The sequence below is a fragment of the Triplophysa rosa genome, linkage group LG1 (genome assembly GCF_024868665.1).
Source record: "Triplophysa rosa linkage group LG1, Trosa_1v2, whole genome shotgun sequence".
NCBI classification, from domain to species: Eukaryota; Metazoa; Chordata; class Actinopteri; order Cypriniformes; family Nemacheilidae; genus Triplophysa; species Triplophysa rosa.
This window is the reverse complement of record NC_079890.1, coordinates 29,994,505-30,016,204: the sequence shown is the minus strand read 5'-3', so window position 1 is coordinate 30,016,204 and position 21,700 is coordinate 29,994,505. Positions and strand designations below refer to the sequence as shown.

At 45.2% G+C, this 21,700-nt stretch overlaps 1 protein-coding gene across 1 annotated transcript; it reads right to left on the bottom strand.

The window, feature by feature from the left end:
• Positions 1-19,052: 19,052 nt before the first annotated feature.
• LOC130554643 (uncharacterized) lies at positions 19,053-21,414 on the bottom strand. Its single transcript, XM_057334431.1, has 6 exons — positions 21,202-21,414; positions 20,996-21,083; positions 19,982-20,185; positions 19,446-19,617; positions 19,251-19,330; positions 19,053-19,119 (listed from the first exon to the last, which is right to left on the bottom strand). Exons 1-6 carry the CDS (start codon positions 21,378-21,380, stop codon positions 19,087-19,089), a joined length of 756 nt encoding a protein of 251 aa, XP_057190414.1. The 5' UTR covers positions 21,381-21,414; the 3' UTR covers positions 19,053-19,086.
• Between the last annotated feature and the right edge of the window lie 286 nt (positions 21,415-21,700).

Below are 21,700 nucleotides of genomic sequence, written 5' to 3'. Positions count from 1 at the left end.
GGAAGAGCTTTCAGAACAATGTGTATTATCTTGCCTGTCCCAATAAAGCTGAAGAAAAAACCCACATACACTACAGACCAATGTCATGTGTCATCTGAGCGCGCTACACCCACGCCGTTAACTGATAGCGGCCTACAATGACACCTCAGCATCTCTACAGGGACAAGAGTGGCATTCAATTACAAAGACAACATAATACTTCTGTAGACAGTCTTTCTGTCGATCCCTCAATCTCTCTCCCTGCCTCTACTTATTTTTCCACTACAGTACGTTATCTCTCACTCTATCCTCCCTTGTTTTCCCCTCTTCCTGTTTAAAGCATCACTCCCCTGTTGAGAGTAGAAGAGGGCAAAATGAAAAATAGTGTTTTCTGTGCTCTGACACCTCATCTGTTTGTCAAGCTTTAATTTCCCATGATGCCATGTCATCGGTGGGGCTGCTGGCATGCTGCCTTTATTCTTACAAAGTCACCAGTCAACTCTTCATTTTTTCGTATCTCCTCTTCCTTATTTTTCTCTTTTTCAATTGAAGCCAAGCTACTTTTCCCCTTTGCATATAATGCAGGAAGTTTATGGGGGTAAATAAAGAGGACGATTCTGCAGACACTTGCTTTATCTTGTGGAGCTGAAGATATTTCTGTTTGACCTTTAGCTAAAAATGGGGCCTTTTATTTTTTTCTTGGTAGTCTGTCAAAATGCACGGAAGGTCGGAAGCCATTTCTTCTAACCGAAATAACAAGAGTCAAGAAACAGAAGAGCAAATTAAAGACAGGACAGTAAGAGCTCTGAAGAGTTGAATACTGTAGGGCTAAAAACTGTTTTTAGGTACATTTGGTATTCGTTGTGTATGTACCAGAGAGGATATTTGGCAAACCTTGTCCAGATGTATGAAAATTACTCCAGACTGGGAGATGTTCAAAGAACTGTGTGAAGCAGTAATTTCTGAGCACTTCTGTTTATGTCTGCAGTAATTGTTTACCTGTTGAAGTGTCCAGCATAGTTAACATTTAAGCACCATCGGTCTAATAGCTGACTAACTAGGTCTCCCTTACTAAGACTTTTGTGGTTATATAACCCCTGCCTTCGAATATGCACAAAGACTTAAAGAGTTTCCTGTCACGTATCCGGTTATCTGCATGGTATGGGGCAGAAATTAAAAGTCTTGTAGAAAAAGAAGAGTGGTATGTCATGTACTGAGTTCTCACAAACACTTACGCCCGTTCAGACCGCCAGCGATACCCAGTGACAAAGCGAGGCAATGTCATTCATTTCAATGGTAGCCTAGCGACATCCAGCGACACGAGCGACAGTGACCGTTGGCGACAGGAAATGGGCATGTCTAGAGACTCGACAAAGTTGAGATTTGCTTTATGCAAATGATGAGCGACTTTCGGGAGCGACTACCAAATAGGTAAAGCAGTGGAGCTCACATCATCCATCTCCCGTCAGTTACTGCAGGGTGTGTTTATCAATGTTTCTAGGACAATCAAAGCAAGGAAAGCCTTAACGACCTCGTAGCAAGAGACAAGAAACACACAGCGACATAGTCGCTGGCAGTCTGAATGCAGCTTTATTCTGTTATCAGTGCTATGCCACTTATAACACACAAAGCGACAAGATACATAAGGATTACTCAGAGAATCGCACACCAGGGGCGCTCTAGAGTCTGTATTGTAAAATATAGTAAATCTTATATATTTTACTTCAAATAAGAAATTCTTACTGACCTGACTATAAAAAAGATGAATTGAAAACTTCAAATCTACAACCTGCTTTATTCCACCATAAAATGCATGAAAAACACACAGGATAACACAATTTTGTAATCAAGTAGCGATTTCGTATGAATTCATGTGAATCATACAAAAACAAAGCAAATAACAAAGCCCCCCATTACTGAGACAAAAGTAGATCATACTAAAAAATCATACGAATTCAAATAAAATAGATACACCTCATAAAATAGATACAAAGTGCCATAAGACTGTGATTTTTTCGCTATCAGACATCTGAAAATGGCTAGCTTCCTCTCACACATATGAAAGACAAAAATGCAATCGACAAGTGACACAGTACAAGAAATTTAAGCAGATGCATTTTGCTGTTGAAGTTCTTCTTTTTAACATTTACTGTAGATAGTCAAGCTCTAATGTCCCCAATAATCCACAGTACCAGAAGGAAGTTAAGGTAAGAAACTGGAACAGAATGTCAAATTCACATCATCTCAACATCACAGTTGTTAAAGCCATGATATCAGCAAAGTCACCTGAGTCAGGTATAAACTGACAAATTCTGCTACCTGGCCAACCAGTCACATAATTATGCTTTCTTTTACTTGTGTCTGGGGGCCATTTTCTATAAAGCAATCGTAGGTATAATGTTTATGTACTGTATAATGAATCCTCAAGCTTTATGGTACAATAAACTCTGAACAATCTTAATTTAGCCATGCAAGTTCAAAGGCAATAAGAATCTGAAGTTCACCAGTTAGCAGCATATCAGGCATTTTCCTGGTGGGCCAGAAAGGCAAAGGGGGACCCCCGAATCCGAAATGCAGTCGCAGACAGGCCAGAACGAAGCTGCGGACGGAACACAGTCGCGAAGGATCCGAAAAACCCGGAACGCAATCCAGGCCGCTTGGCAAAGAAGTCCAGGGCCACTTTTTGGTCCCAGCCCGGCAGCTGGTCTATGATATCCACTGTAATTTCAAATATTCAATTCAAACCTTCTCTCATTTTGAATAATACATTAATATTATAATTATACCAATATAATACCAATATAATTAGTGAATTATGAGAGACCCAGATCAGTATATTTGCATTCATGGGAAATGTTCATGAATTTTTCTACCCCGACTGCAATAGTGGAGTTTCTGAAATCATACTAACTCAAAATTACAAAGCATTGGGGACAAAAAAAAGTAATTATTGGATATGGTAAAATGACAATCATGTCATAAGGATTGCATATAGCGTTGGCCTGAACATAAATGTACACTATAAGAAGATTAACGTGACCTAGACTTAAGTCTTAAACACATTTGGCAACATATAATTTCCCTGTCTGTGTATCTTCACACACCAGCAATAATAATTAATTTATACATCCATCTACTCATAAAATTGTTACACATTGCTCAATGGCCCTTCCATTGAACTCTTATTCTTTCACTCACTCTGTGACTCTCTTGCACAGTTTCTTTAAATCTGTCATGGAGGGGCCAGTCCTGACATAGAGGCCCATTAGGGTGATCCACGGCACTCCATACTCACCTGCCTATAGGAGCTAATGGAGGTACTTTAGCCCCAGGCTTCACTCGGCCCTATACATAAACCAAGAAGCCAGCGCAAAATGGTGTGAGAAAAAGATGCTGTGTGAACAAGAAAACAGTTACAGTTGTGGTTTGGATTCTGGACCAAGCATAAAGAGCACGTACAGATGACATAATAACGTTATGAATATGAATTTGTCATTTGGTTGCATGAGTCCTTTAGAGGCATGACAGATAAATGAGTAAAAAACTTGTAAATGTTTTGATATGCAAAAACATTGATATGAACCCATCCCTTTAAATGTGCTGATAAAGTAATTACTTCAGGGGTCACATCGAAAAGGCAAATAAGAAAGGACACAAATAGAAGAGAGACAAAAATCTTGTTTCAGGTCTGATTCAGTAATGATTCCCTCAGAGGGTGCACACAATTCTAATGAGCAAAATGTAAATGATGCTTCTAAATTAGCAGGGAAATATCAGAAAAGGGCTTACAGGAGAGCCACAGTGGCAGGCAAAATCTCCACTACCTCTCCTTTATTCTCCCTCTCTCCCTGAAGCTGAATTGATGCTGCTATCTCAGGGAATTATTTTATCAAAGCCACTTTCATCCCTCTCTCCTCCCAACAAAACTGCTGAGTATCGCATTATATTCTCAGTGCTTCAGACACATTGTTTTGAAAGTGTGGGGGTAAGTGTAACCCTGAGGGGCAAAAGTAGCTGAGCAAATAACACAACAACATTAATGCATGACAACACAACGCTGAAACAAAACCAAAAACATTTGTTAAAATTCTACTTAAAAAAACACAATTAAATACTGCACAGCAACATTCTCATTAACAGATTTAATAGAACTTCAAAATTCGCCAAACTACAGTAGCATGTGAGGCTGCTCATAATGAAATTGATCTGGGATACTGGTGGTGGAGCAACAGAAAATTGTGTGTTTTCCAATGGAGAATTCTAAAAGGAAAGATAGAAACTTGTTACACTGTACTGTAACAAGATTTAGCTGCTTAGCATGACCCACTTCGACCCTTTACCGTCAATAGATACTGTAACTATACTATCCTGCACCAGCAAACAACTGCATTGCAATAAATGGCGATGCTAACGGGTTGTTTTCGTGAGGTAATATACTGTTTTGACTGGCACCCAGTCACTTTAAAGGGATAGTTCACCCAAAAATGATAATTCTGTCTCCATTTACTCACCTTCAAATTGTTTCTGTATAAATTTCTTTGTCCTGTTGAACACAAAGGAAGATATTTGGAAGAATGTCAGTAACAAAACAGATCTCATCCCCCATTGACTCCCATAGTCAGGGCCATCCTTTGGGCAGTGGAACTGGTCCGCACCAGGCTCCGCCCTCTAGGGGGCCCCGCAGTAAGGGGAAATAAAAAAAATCTTGAATTGATTTTAGTGTTTTAGTTGGTTTTTTGAAGTATGAGTTTATTCTAAATAATTATCTGAGCTATGTAAGTCATACTTTTCAAGTGTTTAAACCTGACGATGCTTTACAATGCAGAGTAGAATGAGTGCCTGTACTGTGTGGAAAGAGTGAGCAGCAAATGTGTCTGGTACTTCACAGAAGTATTCTGTATTCAGTTCTCTGATGCAGGATATTTTTACTTCATTTAGTGAAGTGAAGTGACCTATTTGTCAAGAATGGTGACCCATACCCAAAATGTGACCTCTGCATTTAACCCATCCAGAGAGTAGTGAACATACGCACAGCAAGTGGTGAACACACGTACACCCGGAGCAGTGGGCAGCTATCACTGCAGCGCCTGGGGAGCAAGTAGGAGTAAGGTGCCTTGCTCAAGGTGCCTAACCTCAGTCGTTACCCGCCGACCCTGAGGATCTAACCGGCAACCTTCTGGTCACGAGTCTGACTCTCTAACCATTAGGCCACGACTGACTTAGCGCATTTAAACTCTATTTTTGTATTTGACCAATGAAACACTGCACTTAATATCATATACGAGCCAGGTAGGGCCCCGCATCTTCTAACTAGCACTGGGCCCCGCCCCATGCTTGGGACGGCCCAGCCCATTGTATTTATTTTCCCTACTATGGTAGTAAATGGGGGATGAGTTCTGTTTGGCTACTGACATTCTTCCAAATATCTTCCTTTGTGTTCAGCAAAACAAAGAAATTTATACAGGTTTGGAGTAAATTTATACAGGTTGGAGTAAAAGATGACCGAAGTTTCATTTTTACGTGTCAGATCATTCCTAATATGAAGATAATGATCACAACAATGTGTCTCAACAGGGATGTATGCTTTAATGTTTTAATTCACATTTAACAGTTAGACTTTAATTATGCTGAAAAGAATTTTAAAAGGTTAGATTTCTGTCATTTACTCACCCTAGCGTCATTTCAAACCTGTATGACTTTGTTCACAAAAGATATTTAGAAGAATATTGCTAACCAAAAACATTGCCCCCCACTGACTTCCATTGTATGGACATAAAACCACTAAGACATTTGTCAAAATGTCTTTTGTCAGTATATATTCTTCAGGCAAATAAAATACATAATTTTTATTTGGGGAAACTATCCCCAATTTTTAATTCTGCACAATAAAATGTGTTCAGACAGGAGAATACAACCTCAATCTGTATCCATTCGTTTTTATTTATATATTTTTATTAATCTATAGTGATTAAGGCTTTTTAATATGCTATCAATGGTTATACTCAACACACATGTAGACTGAGACAGAGAAAAACCACGATGGGCAATGAAAAAGTTTGAAGGAAAAGGGTGGGGAGGGTATAAAGATTTAACCCAATTGTTTCTGTGCAAATATAAGAAGGCTTGTTATTTTGCAAAGGAGAAAAATGCCCCTTTCAGCATTTTTATATTACAGTGAGCAGATATTGCTTACAAGCTATAAATTACTTTTTAATACTCACGAGATTACAGACACTAATACAAATGTAAAACCAACGACCCCAACTTTGCATTAATTCTGTGAAACTTTAGACTTCATGGATGGTATTAGAATATCCTATAGACCATTAAGTGCTTGATCATTTGCATGAATATGTACATTCAGGAAACATGAAATAAACATTACAGGCACAGTTAATATGTAACACTGATACTTATGTGCAGGCTGCACGAACATGTTGATGATGATATGTGCGTATGTTAAAAATAAACAGACACGTGGTCTAAGATGCAGACATGACGTGAAGGCTAATGAGTGAAAAGAAAATAGACATTGATATGCCCTTCCTAAGTTTGCTGGGGCTGCTTGTAAGAAATGCTGAGGATGCAATGTTCTGACCCACATACTACATAGTACCTGTTCCCTACAGACAACACCGGCTGCTTCTACCCTTCCTCTCTCTCTCTCTCTCTCTCTCTCTCTCACTTTCCTCAAATTCCCCATTGTTAACACTCTGTTCCTCAGTACTTGCATTTTGTATTGTCTTGTCACTTCGTTTTTTGCAGTCTCACCCTTTTATTTGCAGTCTTGAATGGGTCTGTGCATTTTTCACCATGAGCAATAGTGAGCAAAAAAGCAGATGCTATGGCCCACTGAGATGGATCAAATCGATGAAGTCATCACTAGTCTCTGTTGTTTGCCTTTGTAATCCAGCTAATGGTGTTTGTTGCTCTCATCATCTTTAATTGTACTGTGCTCACTTTAAAATGTGTGTAATGGTTTAGATTGTTGAAATGCTTTCATGTTCCACCAGAGATAAATACAGCGGGCTTCAAAAGTCAGAGCCCTTGAGCTGAACTGAAAAATTAACATGATTTTAGGATGTCTTTGAACATCTTTTTAGGATGTCTTTGCTGTATAGATAACATGCATTTGAACTGACATGGAAGAGTTATATACATTTTAAATGTTTCACAGAGCGTAATATCGCCAATATTTTATTTTGACGTTGCTTTCTATCTATGTCTGTGCAATGCTACAACATGAATATTTTGCTGACAAGGCTCACAACAGCTGTTAAACTGATGGGTCTGCTGACAGCATGAAATTGAAATCTGTTCAGCACATTAACATGTTTTCAAAAGACCCAACGCAGCCTGTGATTGGTAGTGATGTAGCCACCTTCATCATTTCACTAAAATGACATGTCAGATCTTTGAACTGTGTTAAGGTCCTTATAAAAACGGTCTTTGTTAAACATTGATATCACAGCCTGCCATGTTTCCACCAACCAATCTGATGACCAGCATTTCACAATAACAAGTGAAAAGAACATCAGAGACCTTATATCCGACAAGCTTTTATGTATAAAAACCCTCCCCAGATACTTCAGACCAAACATTACTGTCATTTAACAACACATGAGTGCATTTGGAAGGGGAGCAGTGCTGGCTTTTGACATTACGGTTGTACAATACTTAAAAAGATGCAAAAGCACTGTGGCATGTGTACGCTTTTTACAGTATACCAGTGTGTGTGAGATAAAGGTTGTGCACGCATAAGCACACACAATTGAACACACATGGATGATACAGTACATTACACATGCAAGAACACACACATACAGTATATGTCTACTGACATGACCAAAGACAGATGAGGGTTGCTGTAGCTCAGTTGGTAAAGCATATTGCTAGTAGTGGAAAGGTCAAGTGTTAGGTTCCTAGGGAACATAGATAGTCATAAAATGTATAGCTTGAATGCACTTTATGTCATTTAGGATAAAAGCATCTGCCAAATCCATACAGTTCCCTTTCTGTCGGTCTCTCGACGTTGTGTCGAACCGACAGAATGGGGTTTGTCTTGAGAACCTATCATCTTCTGAGTATTTAGAAAAGGCCAATGAAAATTGGCGAATGAAATTTGCATGCCGGGCTCCTCCCCGGATAAGAGGGAAGCCGGCGTGCTCATTCATTCACCTTTTGTTCTTCAGAGCCTACGCATCTGATGAACAGCTCCAGATCTTCGCTGATCTTCCAGATATTCGCTGGTCTTCCAGATCTTCGCTGGTATTCTGCTGGAATCTACGACGTGGTCCAGCGAACGGTCCCTTCCTGCAGCGACTTTCCCCTGGGCGTCTCGGCAGTTCCAGAAGTGTCCGAGCAATATTTCCTTTTTCCAAAAGAGTAAATTTCTCCAGCGTGGCATGTCCCGCTGTTCTCTTGGGTGCGGCGTGCTCATTGAGGAAGGGGATGGACACGATGTCTGTCTCAGGTGTTTGGGTCTCCAGCACGCTGAGGCAGCCTTCGTGGATACATCTTGCCCGCACTGCGGGAAGATGCCTATCCAGACGTTGCGGTCACTGGTGGCTATATTCTTTATGGGTAAAGCCACCACCTCGTCTGTTACCCGATTCGTGACGGCAGTGACTACGGCCCTGCTGCCCGTTTTTTTTTACACCGGGGGTGATATGGGGATCACCGTGAACGTTAGACCGCCAGCCACAGGCTCACGGACCGTTCACGCCCCGTCTCGCTCGTCTGACCATCTCTCAAAAGACGGTCCTACCCCGTCTGGTTCCTCCGTCTCGTACTCGGAAGTGTGTGACGAAGATGAGATGTCGATCGTAGCATCGGAGGGCGACCTCTTGGCATCCGACCCCGACGATTCCTCGGAGCTCCCTCCCCCGGGGGGTCGAGCCCAGGAAGAAGCGGACGTTGAGATGTCAACCATGCTCTTCCGGGCCGCCGCGAGCATTGGGCTGCAGTGCACAGCACCGCCTTTACCCCAGCGCTCGTGGTTGGATACGTGGTACCTGGGGTCTGAGCGCGGCTCCAAGCCGCGCCCAGCGCCGGTCCCATATTTCCCGGAGGTGCATGAGGAGCTGAGTAAGACTTGGAACGCTCCCCTCATGGCTTGTTCCAATCAGAAAGGCTCAGTCGCCCTTACTTCCCTCGATGGTGGGGCGGCCAGGGGCTATGTCGAGATCCCCCAGGTGGAGCGTGCTGTCGCGGTGCACCTATGCCCGCAGACAGCGGCCACCTGGAGGGCTCGGCCTAGGCTCCCATCCAAGGCGTGTAAGTTTTCGGCATTGCTGGTGTCGAAGGCTTACACGGCTGCGAGTCAGTCCGCCTCCTCCCTCCACGCCATGGCCATCCTGCAGGTCCACCAGGCCAAGGCGTTGAAGGAGCTCCACAAGGGCAAGACCGACCCATCAGTTATGCAGGAACTCCGTACCGCCACCGATCTCGCTCTACGGGTGACTAAGGTGACGGCACGGGCCTTGGGTCGGGCGATGTCCACCATGGTGGTCCAAGAGAGGCACCTCTGGCTCAACCTTGCGCAGATGCGGGACACCGAGAAGGTTCGCTTTCTCGACGCCCCCATCTCGCAGGGAGGGCTGTTTGGTGACACCGTTGAGGATTTCTCTCAGCAGTTCTCAACGGTGAAGAAGCAGACGGAGGCTATCAGGCACATCCTGCCCCGCCGTGACTCGGCCGCCGTCAGGCCTTCGAGATCCCGAGCGGCGTCTGCTTCCCGGCAGCCTTGGATCTGGCTCCAGTGCCCCCTTCTCAGGCTGCCTCCCGGAAAAGGATGTCAAAGAGGAAACCGCCTCCCCGTCAGCAGCCGTCGCGTAAGCAGAAGCGGCCCTGACGGAGAGACCCCAGGGAGATTGAGACTACCATCGGGCCCGATTCCAGCCACCACATCGCTGGGTCGGATAGGGACGGTTCCTGCCCCGTCCTACCATCAGCTGGTCCCCCCTGGGGGGCCAGCGCCCACTTCCTCACGAAAAGAGTTTCCTCTCTCTCTGGGTTTTCACAGCCGTTCCCACCCTCTGGTCGACGGTGGACGGCAACTCGACGTTGCGTCATGGCGAAGCGCAATGTCAAGTATAAACACCGGCCTTCAGCACTCTCAGACAGACAGTGCGTCGAGCCGGACAATCGCCAGGCAGGAAAGACAGCAGAGCCGATCTCCTCCCCGGGGGTCCTCCCCCGGCAAGGAATCCGTACTGCTAGCCATCGAATCACCCTCCGGGGGGGCGATGATGCAGATCAAACCTCTAGTCCCCCTGTCACAGTTTCTGGGAGCCTGGTCTCAGCTTCCCAGACTGTCAGGTTGGCTGAGGAAGACGATCCGTCTCGGCTACGCGATTCAGTTCGCTACACGTCCGCCCAAGTTCCGGGGCGTCCTTTTTACCTCAGTCAGAGGCAGGGATGCCCCCGTACTTCGGGCGGAGGTCGGCTCCCTTCTGGTGAAGGGAGCGATCGAGCCCGTCCCACCGGCCGAGATGTTCAGCGGGTTCTACAGCCCGTACTTCATTGTCCCCAAGAAAGGCAGGGGGTTGCGCCCTATCTTGGATCTGCGTGTTCTGAACAGGCACCTACACAAGCTGCCTTTCAGGATGGTAACGCAGAAGCGCATCCTGGCGTCCGTCAGGCGTCAGGACTGGTTCATGGCAATTGACCTGAAGGATGCGTACTTTCATGTCTCGATCCTCCCTCGACACCGGCCGTTCCTGCGGTTCGCGTTCGAGGGACGGGCATTACAGTACAGGGTCCTCCCCTTCGGTCTGTCCCTGTCTCCACGTGTCTTTACGAAGGTCGTTCCCCTGAGGGGAAGAAGGTGTGCGGGTACTCAACTATCTCGACGACTGGCTCGTCTGGGCTCACTCGCGAGATCTGTTGTGTACACACAGGGACCTGGTGCTCCGGCACCTAGATCGGTTGGGGCTACAGGTCAACTGGGAAAAGAGCAAGCTCTCCCCCTTGCAGAGCATCTCCTTTCTCGGTATGGAACTCGACTCTGTCTCCATGACAGCACGACTGACTACAGAGCGTGCCCGGTCAGTGTTACGCTGCCTGAAGCATTTCAGGCAGCCAGCGGTCTCCCTGAAACAATTTCAGAGGCCCCTGGGGCACATGGCATCCTCGGCGGGGGTGGTCCCCCTCGGGTTGATGCACATGCGACCGCTCCAACACTGGCTACAGAGTCGGGTTCCTTGGAGAGCGTGGCACACCGGCAGCAGGCGTATGGTCATCACGCCCTTCTGCCGGTGCACTCTGACCCCTTGGTCGTCTATGGCCTTCCTACGGGAGGGGGTCCCCCTAGGGCAGGTATCAAGGCACGTCGTGGTAACGACGGATGCCTCCCTTCAGGGCTGGGGTGCTGTGTGCAACGGGCACGCAGTAGCGGGGCGGTGGACGGGCCCCCACCTGCGATGGCATATCAACTGCCTAGAGTTGTGGGCTGTGCTACCTGCGCTGAAGCGGTTCCAACCCTTCGTGCAGGGCAGACACGTGCTGGTCCGGTCGGACAGCACAGCTGCCGTGGCGTATATCAACCACCAGGGTGGCATTCGGTCACGGCAGCTAACACTACTCGCCCGACGCCTCCTCCTGTGGAGTCAGCAGGTGATCAGCTCCCTGCGAGCCATACACATCCCGGGCGACCTGAACCAGACAGCAGACCAGCTCTCTCGTCAGTGGTCACCTCGTGGAGAGTGGCGACTCCACCCTCACGCGGTTCAGCTCATATGGGAGCAGTTCGGCCAGGCGCAAGTGGACCTGTTTGCCTCCCCAGACTCCACCCATTGTCCGCTTTGGTACTCCCTGTCCGACGGTCCCCTCGGTACGGATGCCCTTGCGCACAGCTGGCCGTGGGACAAGAGGAAGTACGCCTTCCCCCCAGTGAGCCTCATTGCACAGACCCTGTGCAAGGTCAGGGAAGAGGAGCATCAAGTGCTACTAGTTGCGCCCTATTGGCCCAACCGGACTTGGTTCTCAGAGCTGGTGAGCCTGACAACAACTCCCCCCTGGCCGATTCCCTTGAGGAAGGACCTCCTTTCTCAGGGGAAGGGCACGTTTTGGCATCCCAGGCCAGACCTCTGGAGCCTCCATGTCTGGCCCCTGGACGGGACGAGGAGATCCTGAGCGACCTACCCCCGGCGGTGGTAGAGACCCTCATACAGGCTAGGGCTCCGGCCACTAGGAGACTGTATGCCTTCAAGTGGCGCATCTTCTCGTCTTGGTGCTCTTCTCACGGAGAAGACCCGCAGAGATGCTCGATCAGGTACGTACTGTCCTTTCTCCAGGAGAGACTTGAGAAGAACCTCTCCCCTTCCACACTGAAAGTGTATGTTGCCGCTATAGCCGCACATCACGATCCAGTTGCTGGTAAGTCTCTAGGGCAGCACGACCTGGTCACCAGGTTCCTGAGGGGCGCGAGACGGTTGAATCCGCCTCGCCCGCGCCCCGTACCCTCTTGGGACCTCGAAGTGGTCCTGGAGGGCCTCCAGAGGCCCCCCTTCGAGCCCCTAGGAGAGGCCGATCTTTCTCGCCTGTCGATAAAGACGGCCCTCCTGGTAGCGCTCGCCTCCTTCAAGAGGGTAGGGGACCTACAAGCATTCTCTGTGTCCTCGGGTTGCCTAGAATTCGGGCCTGGAGACTCTCACGTTATCCTGAGACCACGGCCCGGCTACGTGCCCAAGGTTCCCACCACTCCCTTCCGGGACCAGGTGGTGAACTTGCAGGCGCTCCCCACCGGGGAGGAAGACCCAACCCCTTCCGTGTTGTGTCCAGTACGCGCACTGCGCCTCTACTTGGACCGCACGCAGGGCTTCAGAAGCTCTGAGCAGCTCTTTGTCTGTTTTGGAGGTCAGCAGAAGGGGAGAGCTGTCTCCAAACAGAGACTGGCGCACTGGATCGTGGATGCCATATCCTTGGCATACCGGTCGCAAGATCGCCCCTGCCCCTTAGGAGTTAAGGCGCACTCCACTCGGGGTGTCGCCTCCTCGTGGGCACTGGCTCAGGGCGCCTCTCTGGCAGACATCTGCAGAGCTGCGGGTTGGGCTATGCCCAATACCTTCGCGAGGTTCTACAACCTCCGCGTTGAACCGGTGTCAGCCCGCGTCCTGCAGGGCAACAGGTAGGACCGGCAGCCGTTGGGCGTACGCCTGCGGAAGCCCTTCCCCCTTCGGGGGGAGCAGTGGCGATCCAGCCTCACTTCTTTCCCCTCGGGTAAAGAACAGGCATTCCATCCATCACTAAGCACCCTTCCAGGGGACAGGCTGGGCAGAGCAGCCCTGCCCCCTTAGGCCGGGGAACAGTTGAGTTATTCCACATAGCTCTAACCGGACCTAGTGCTCCAGACGTGGTAACCCCCCCTCCGTGGGCTGTTCCGTCTGATGTATCCTCATGAATGGTTCCCACCTTGGCAACCCATGACCTCCCCAGGTGGACTCCCACCTTGCGGTTAACTCCTGCAGTCCGCACATTCCTCCCATGAGTTCTCCCCTGATGGTGAGACCATGTGGTGTCTCCACTAATTCCTCCCTACGGTAGGTAGTGGCCTCTGCAGCGTTTTTCCCCCCCAGGGGGGAATAATGCTTACCCAGTGGCCCGTACGGTGCCGGGCGGCTTCTCGCCATTTAGAGAATCAGGCCTCCGCCCGTGACGGCCGGCGTTAGGGGGCTTCCCAACTTTTTGTGGAAAGCTCTGGGTCCCCCTTCCTCTCCACTGGAAGGTCATAATTTTGCGCTAGCGTGTTCGTCTGACTCGCCCAGGCCAGTCAACGTCGCTCCGCAGAGATTGTGACGCGGCTCAGTGCTGTGGCGTTTTCCATAGGAACCCCATTCTGTCGGTTCGACACAACGTCGAGAGACCGACAGAAAGGGAACGTCTTGGTTACGGATGTAACCTCGGTTCCCTGATGGAGGGAACGAGACGTTGTGTCCCTCATGCCACAACACTGGCCGCCCACCCCAGCGGTCGGGGGAGGATGCTTTAGGCTCCTCAGACCAAAGGTGAATGAATGAGCACGCCGGCTTCCCTCTTATACCCGGACATCCGGGGAGGAGCCCGGCATGCAAATTTCATTCGCCAATTTTCATTGGCCTTTTCTAAATACTCAGAAGATGATAGGTTCTCAAGACAAACCCCATTCTGTCGGTTCGACACAACGTCTCGTTCCCTCCATCAGGGAACCGAGGTTACATCCGTAACCAAGACGATGCCATGATGACCAAGCATTGGTGAACATTGGAATTACGACAACAAAAAGGGAAACAAACTCTGGTTTAAAAAAACAATGGCAACCAAGGGGCTGAGGGGTTTACTGGGCCTCAAATTTTTTCTTTAGCTTTAATTCAAATGGTTTTATTAATACACAGTTCTCACTGATGAGTTTTTCCATATTTTAAAAATATTCCTATAAGCTGCTCCTGCACTGAAGAAATCTAGTCCTGTGTGTACTGTACTGCAAACCTCTGCATCTCCACACCATGCAATCTTGGCAAACAAAATAGCCAAATCTTTAATTCTTTCTCTTAACATTTAAAATAATTTTTTGAGACTTGTGTAGTGATGAAAATACATGCGTGTGCTATAACAAGTTTTAACAGTATTTTAAACAATGGGAGGAGGCTTATTGGAAATATGGTTAAGACCTAAATTTTGATTTTGGCGCCCAGCTAGATCCAGTGACATGTATGAGAGGCCTTTCACCAGAAATGGACAGTACTTAAGTATGTGTGGTTTTTATCTGAAAATGTTTACTTCACTGCATTAAAGCACATCATACTTCTTATTCCACTATACTTCATAAATACATGTTGTTTTATTTACCTTTTATACTTGGGTGCATTTAAAATCCAGTACTTTCTTACATTTACAGTACTCATGTTAATATTTTTACTTGCGTAAATGTGAAAAGTACTTGATATTTTAATATACTCAAGTATGAAAGGTAAAAAACAACATTCGTTTATGAATTGTAGTGGAGTAAAAAAAGTATGATATATGCTACGTTAGGATAGTTTAGTACTGAAGTAAAGTTTTTCCTAAGTAAAAACACTGATAAAGTATAGATACTCGTACTTGAGTATAAAAAAATACTTTGAGTATAGAGTAAAACACTTAACTGTCCATCTCTGCCATTCAAGCAGCATTCTTCCATCAACACTTTGTTAAAAAACAGCCAGATGTGGCACAACGGAAAACAGCCCAACGCAGACATCTTGAGGCACTTTTAAAAAGTTCAACTATCTTGTCTGATGCAGATAAGTGTTTCGATAAGTATAAAGAAATACTTAAAAGAACCATTTAAACAGAATTAGTTCAACTACAAGAGAACACTGATAATATGCTGGGGAAAAATCGTTTAAACACAAGTATGCCTGTAACGATTTTAAACAATCTGATCTCATTTCGCTGACCTAGTGCTTCTCAAACTTGTCAGTTCGCAGTGCTTTATTTGGGCCTGTATTATTTTCTGCAGATATTTCTTCACCGTGTAATTATGTAGATACACTTATTTCTTGCATGACAGATCACTTACTATAATCACGTCTTTCTGAGAGAAAAGCAAGAATAAGAATGCGGTGAATTGGAATCTTCTCATTATCCCATCTCTAAGTGTGTGTGTAAGAGAGCGTGTTCTATCATTGCTCCGAGTGAATCTCACTCTTTGATTATCGCCAGCTCATAATGAGAGATCAAGGGTAAAAGGTCTAGAAACATCACCCATTTTCAGTGTCAGTGTTTGTGTGTGTGTGTGTGTGCGTGTTCTGTGCGTGCGTGTGTGTGTGTGTGTGTGTGTGTGAGAGAGAAAGAGAGAGATAGCTCTGAAATATCATCACTCTAATGACTGGACATATCTTGGAGGAAAAAGAATAAGTGTCTTCATGGTGGTGACCTCCAACCAGGCCATAATGTGAGCTGACATACAGAATTTAGTGTTTATAAGTCCACATTAAAATTACATTCAGCTTACTTAAGTAAGAACAGGGCTAAAACATATTCACTCTGTCATTGTATCTGTTCTACCATCTACACCTTTTGAGATTCCTCAGATTTATCTCAAGAAAAATGCAAAAATGTTATCATACCTGAAAGAAATGTAACATCAACAGTACATTAACAGGGTATTTCAAGCTCTTTTAAAAGGTTTCTATGGGTTCCATAGAGGTATCCACCTGTGTGAAATTCAAGGAACCTGAATATCTTTTGATTTTTACAATGATTCCTCAAGACTTCTCACTTAAAGTCAAAATATGAATTTTGGTTCTTCTGTTTCTCAGTTTTTCTGTTTATTCGGGATGAAAAATCGATACATGTTAGTCTGCTAAGCACAAGGTCTCTGTTTTGACACGTTTGATATATGAACATCTTAAAAATAAATAGATCAAAATAATTAAAACTGTAGAAAAGGACACAGAAAAGGGAGAACAGTGGATGGTTGGTAGATTGTGAGAAGAAACAGACAGAATGAAAATAAAAGGAAGGGAATGAAAGTCACTATCAAACCAGACACTATTATAAACTATGGGCTAAAGTTAATGGCTCCAGTCTTTCAATTTGACTTTCGATTGGTCTTTCTGATACGACAAAAAGTAACAAAAAAACAAATCAACAAAAGACGTATGGACTTGTAACTTTCCCAGATGGGATCTTATTAGGAAAGAAAAAGAAAATAAAGAAAGTGAAGATTTATATTAGGAGATACCGTTAGACTAAATATATATTTAGAAGAGACAGTGGCGGGGGATCCCACCCGAGCGGGCCCGCGCCCGCCTTCACCTTCGTTGCGCCTCGGGGGCTCTCTCGCGCCCTCCGACTCGCGCGCGCGTCAGACTCCTTGGTCCGTGTTTCAAGACGGGTCGGGTGGGTGGCCGTCTTCGCCGCGGACCCCGTGCGCCCTTGTTGAGGGCCTGTTCTGGCCGCCCGGCGCGGTCGGGGAGGACCGAGGACGGTCCGCTCCAGTCGACGTCCGAGCGGGGGGCCCCGTCCCTCCCCTGCGAGGGGGAGAGAAGGCGCGGAGACACTGCCCGCGGCCCCGGGGGAAGCGGCGAAGTCGGGGCGAGGGGGCGCTGTAAAGCGGCGAGACATCTTCGCCCCCGACCCTTCCTGGCCGACCCGGAGCCGGTCGCGGCGCACCGCTGAAGTGCGCCCGGCCGCGCCGACCTTGCCGCCAGGTTGAATCCTCCGGGCGGACCATGCGGTCCCCACCCGTTTACCTCTGAGCGGTTTCACGCCCTGTTGAACTCTCTCTTCAAAGTTCTTTTAAAATTTCCCTTACGGTACTTGTCCTCTATCGGTCTCGTGCCGGTATTTAGCCTTAGATGGAGTTTACCACCCGCTTTCGGCTGCATTCCTAAGCAACCTGACTCCGGGAAGTCCGCGCCCCGGCGGGGCAGGGGCCGTCACCGGCCTCTCACCGTCCACGGGCCGAGCCCCAGTCAGAAGGACTTAGGCCCCTGGCCCGCGCTGGGGTGGAGCGGACTTCCGTACGCCACATTTCCCACACCCTGGGCGGGCGGGGATTCGGTGCTGGGCTCTTTCCTGTTCACTCGCCGCTACTGAGGGAATCCTGGTTAGTTTATTTTCCTCCGCTTAGTAATATGCCTAAATTCAGCGGGTCGTCTCGTCTGATCTGAGGTCGCAATTGGAGAGTGCGTGGGTCGGCCGCCCGGGCTCGGTCGGCAGGTGAAGGATCACCGGGATCTCGCTCTGAGATGTGAATGTTAACACCATCAGTATAGGAAAAATACTGTGGCCGAGAAGTGCAAAACAAAACAACAAGTTGCAAAACTAAAAACAAATCTAAAAGCAAAAGAAAAATTCCAAAATAAAAATGACAAATCTGAAAACGCAATATCAAATCTAAAAACAGAATAGCAAATCATAAAACACAACAACAATTCGGGAAACAAAATAGCAAGTCAGAAACCACATGTACAAGTCAGAAAACAAAACGACAAATCAGTCAAACCGGAAAAGGTAGGTATTTTGTTGGAATGGGATAGCTACTGCTGATTGGCTGAAACTCCTGTCAATCAAGATATCCAGGACGCTTGATGTTACTATGAGAAAGGACATGCATATGCACACAGAAAATTCTAGGTACCGGAATGTACCTAAAAAAGTACAAATGCTTTGTCGCTCCAGCTGTACCCTAGTAGGGTACAAAAATGTACCTTTGAACATTGGTACCTTCTTGTTTGTACCTCTAAAGGAATATTTATGTACCCCTAGTGACATAAATGTTCCTTATATAGAGACGATCCATTTAATAATATAAAAAATTGCACAAAAACATTAAAAGTAGTGTTAACTAATCACAAGGCAACAAACTCCATTTCATAGTTTTATTGTTTTTGTGTGAAGTTGAGTAAAGGGAACACACATTAAAATACATTTTATGAATTCAGACATATAATTTCCACGAGTGTTCAAACTGGAGGCATCAGGCTTTGTAAGCAATTCTTTAACAAGTTCTAAGTAGCAGGCAAATTTAACATGTAGTATAGCATAAAAAAAAGCGTAAAATGCTCAACTACTTGCAGATCAGAAGTAATTGGATCAGTCTCAGAATTTTGCTGATCCAAGTTTAAACCGTGTTTATTGTGGACTCTTCACTGGGATGGTCATTTTTGTTAACAGAAGGCCTAAATACAAAGCATCTGTGCTTCCTGTACACATGTTTTCTAAAAGAATGGAATCTGGAAAAAGTTGACTGACAACACAGATAATATTAAAATTTGGTTGATGTGCATGAACAACTCCAACATGCTGGATTAACTTTGTAAGAGTGAACGTCCTTCGAGTGCACTTTGGGCACTGGTACAGTTGAGGCATGAGAATCTAATACAGAAGATTAATCTTTCGGAGTAAAGTTACTGGCAGGGGCTTGTCTCCTTCTTCCATGATACTAATAATGCGCCTCTGAAGGAAAGTTAGTGTGTTTTTCAGCTGTGCTGGATATGCAATGTTGAAGGTAAAATACATACTGAAGGCTGTTATAAAGGCTTCATCAATGCTGGTGCACTGGCACACTCCTATTCCATCAACTTTCACCACACTGAAACCTCTTCCACTGATTGCCATCATCCAGTCATTGTCCATCAGCTATATGGTTGGATGAGGTGTAGCAGGGTCTCCCTAAATAAAAGAAAAAGCATGCAAACATAAGAGATTTTGGATTTTACCAAAAGAAAATAAGTTACTTTATTGGTGTTTTTAATGCAGGCAAATCTGCAGAGCCTAGACAGAAAAAAAATCTAGATACCTACCTCTCCTATAATGATTAAGTGTTCAATCTTTTCCCTGAAGATAGATGGCAAAAAGACAAGCCCAGCTCTTAAGTCAATTCCTGTAATGCAGTTAAATATCCTATTTTCACTATCATATTTTTAAGGGTGCAATATGTTAATTACAGATAACTAGAGATCTATTATCAGGTTTACTACCAATGTGACTGTCATTACCTGGTAAATCTTCAGCCATGGCTTCCTGTCTTGCGTCAGTGTAATATTGTGTTAGGTGAGATTTTCCCTTGGCAAGGTTCAGAACATTTGGCAGAACAGTGGTGAAGCACTCTCGAAAGCGATGACAGAAGCTGCTTGTTGAAGGGTGAATTCGGTCAACCTCATCAAACAACTGTAGAAAATGCATTAAAACATTAACATTTATTACACGGCTTGTTGGAATGCTTGATTCTGATTGGCCAGTCACGACATTTAAAGGTTTGTTATTCCGCTTCGCGTCGGGTCCTGATCACACTGTCGAGGCTTATTTCTGCGATAACAACCGGCTGGCTGTACATTATCCCCATGACATAACATATCACTAAAAGTAACTGAACTTCATTGAATGTTGTTAAGGTCTGTACACTTCAGCCTTTACGGAATATACTTTCAGAAATGTTTTTTCAGTGACAACAACTGAAATGACTTCAATCTGACAATTTACACAATTATTGGATTGCTCCTCTATAACATTCAGGTGTTTTCACTATACTTACTCCAGCAGGAAACCTTAAGTATGGGTATTTTTTGAGTGCATCCTCCACGGGCATCCCTTCCATGATTTCACGACGTCTCCATGAGAATGTTCGGGCCATGAGGTCTTTGATAGCTGATATATCAGGACGAGTCTTGTGACACTCACTTTGTAGCACATTCACATGGGCCGCAACAGATGTTAAATCCTCCCCAACACAAATATCCTTTGTTGGAATGACAGGCAGATAATTGTTAGATCGTGACAAATAATGACAGAGCCAGGTATAAATTCTACATACTAATTGTACAACAAGGTGCTTTAGAGAAAAAAATACAACCTGCAAGAACAAAGGAACTTAATGTCCGTGGATGCATAATAAATGTGTTAAAGCAATATTTCAGGCAAGATTCAAAATTTCCCCATGTTTTACTCACCCTTAAGGCATCCTAACTGAATATGACTTTCTTCTTGAAGAATAATGCAGTCAGAGTTATAATACTATGTATCCTTTCACTTCCAAGCAGGATACGTGGTATTATAACTCCGACTGCATTATTCTTCCAGAAGAAAGACATATTCAGTTAGGATGCCTTACGGGTGAGTAAAACATGGGGAAATGTTGAATCTTGCCTGAAATATCCCTTTAAATCTATGTAATATCTATCTTAAATTGTCCTGCACTGAAGTGAAATTGTGAGTAACAATGTGAGAAGAAATGATGCATTTGTCAGTTGGCTTACACTTGCTACACTAGCTGGGTTTCGACACAAACTTGAAGTTGCATCGGTGGCTTTAGACTGCTTTTTGTGGCCAAACTTCTCTTTCAGCTTTCTGACTTCAGTGTCACTGACAAGTGGTGCACGTTCTGCTTTAAATCTTCGCTTTAGGGACATGTGCCAGGTGTGCTAGTAAAATGAAAAATTAAAGTAAAAAAAGATTAAAAAGACATTTGCCTATTTGGCATTCTCCAATAAGTAACAATATAATATGGAACTGTATAGATAAGGATAAGTAAAAAAAAAATGCAACTTACATAGCCATTTCCCTCATTATCTTTCAGAAAAGGGTATTTCACAATCACTGCCTTGGCAACTTTGACATACTCTGCATTGGTTGGATACCTAGCACAAAGTCATTCATAAACTGTAAATCAACTAACCTCTTGTTTTTGTGTAATGATCAGTTCACAAGCCATAGTGAAGTTGTAGTAGCAGAGGTGGTTTTAACTATTATACTTACATAGTGTATTCTGCCATCATTTCATAAAGCACTCTGATTATTTTATTGAGTAGTTTTGGCACTTTCTGACATGATTCTTTGGCATCAAGCCTCGCCTGCACATCCTTAGGGAAGGTTGGAATAACAGTCACAACAGGTAGTCTCCTGTGAGCTGGTTCACCACTGCAATACAAGATCATCAGTGTTATGGGCTAATGAACAGCAGACAACCACAATATATATGCAATACATGTGATAAGATTTAAGCTCTAAGTCTTACTTCACAATGTCACAATATTTAACAGAACCACACACCATTAAAATAAACAGACAAACACTATAATAAAAGTTAATATTGACTCATTGTTCCCTGCTGAAAAAAAATATAACCCTGCCCAAATAATACAACAATGCAACACTACAATAGAAAATGTAATCTATTTAATGGTTATAATTGTATTGGTTATTGATTTTAAATGGAATCTATAAGGGATATTTTTTTTAGCAGAGTTTTTACACA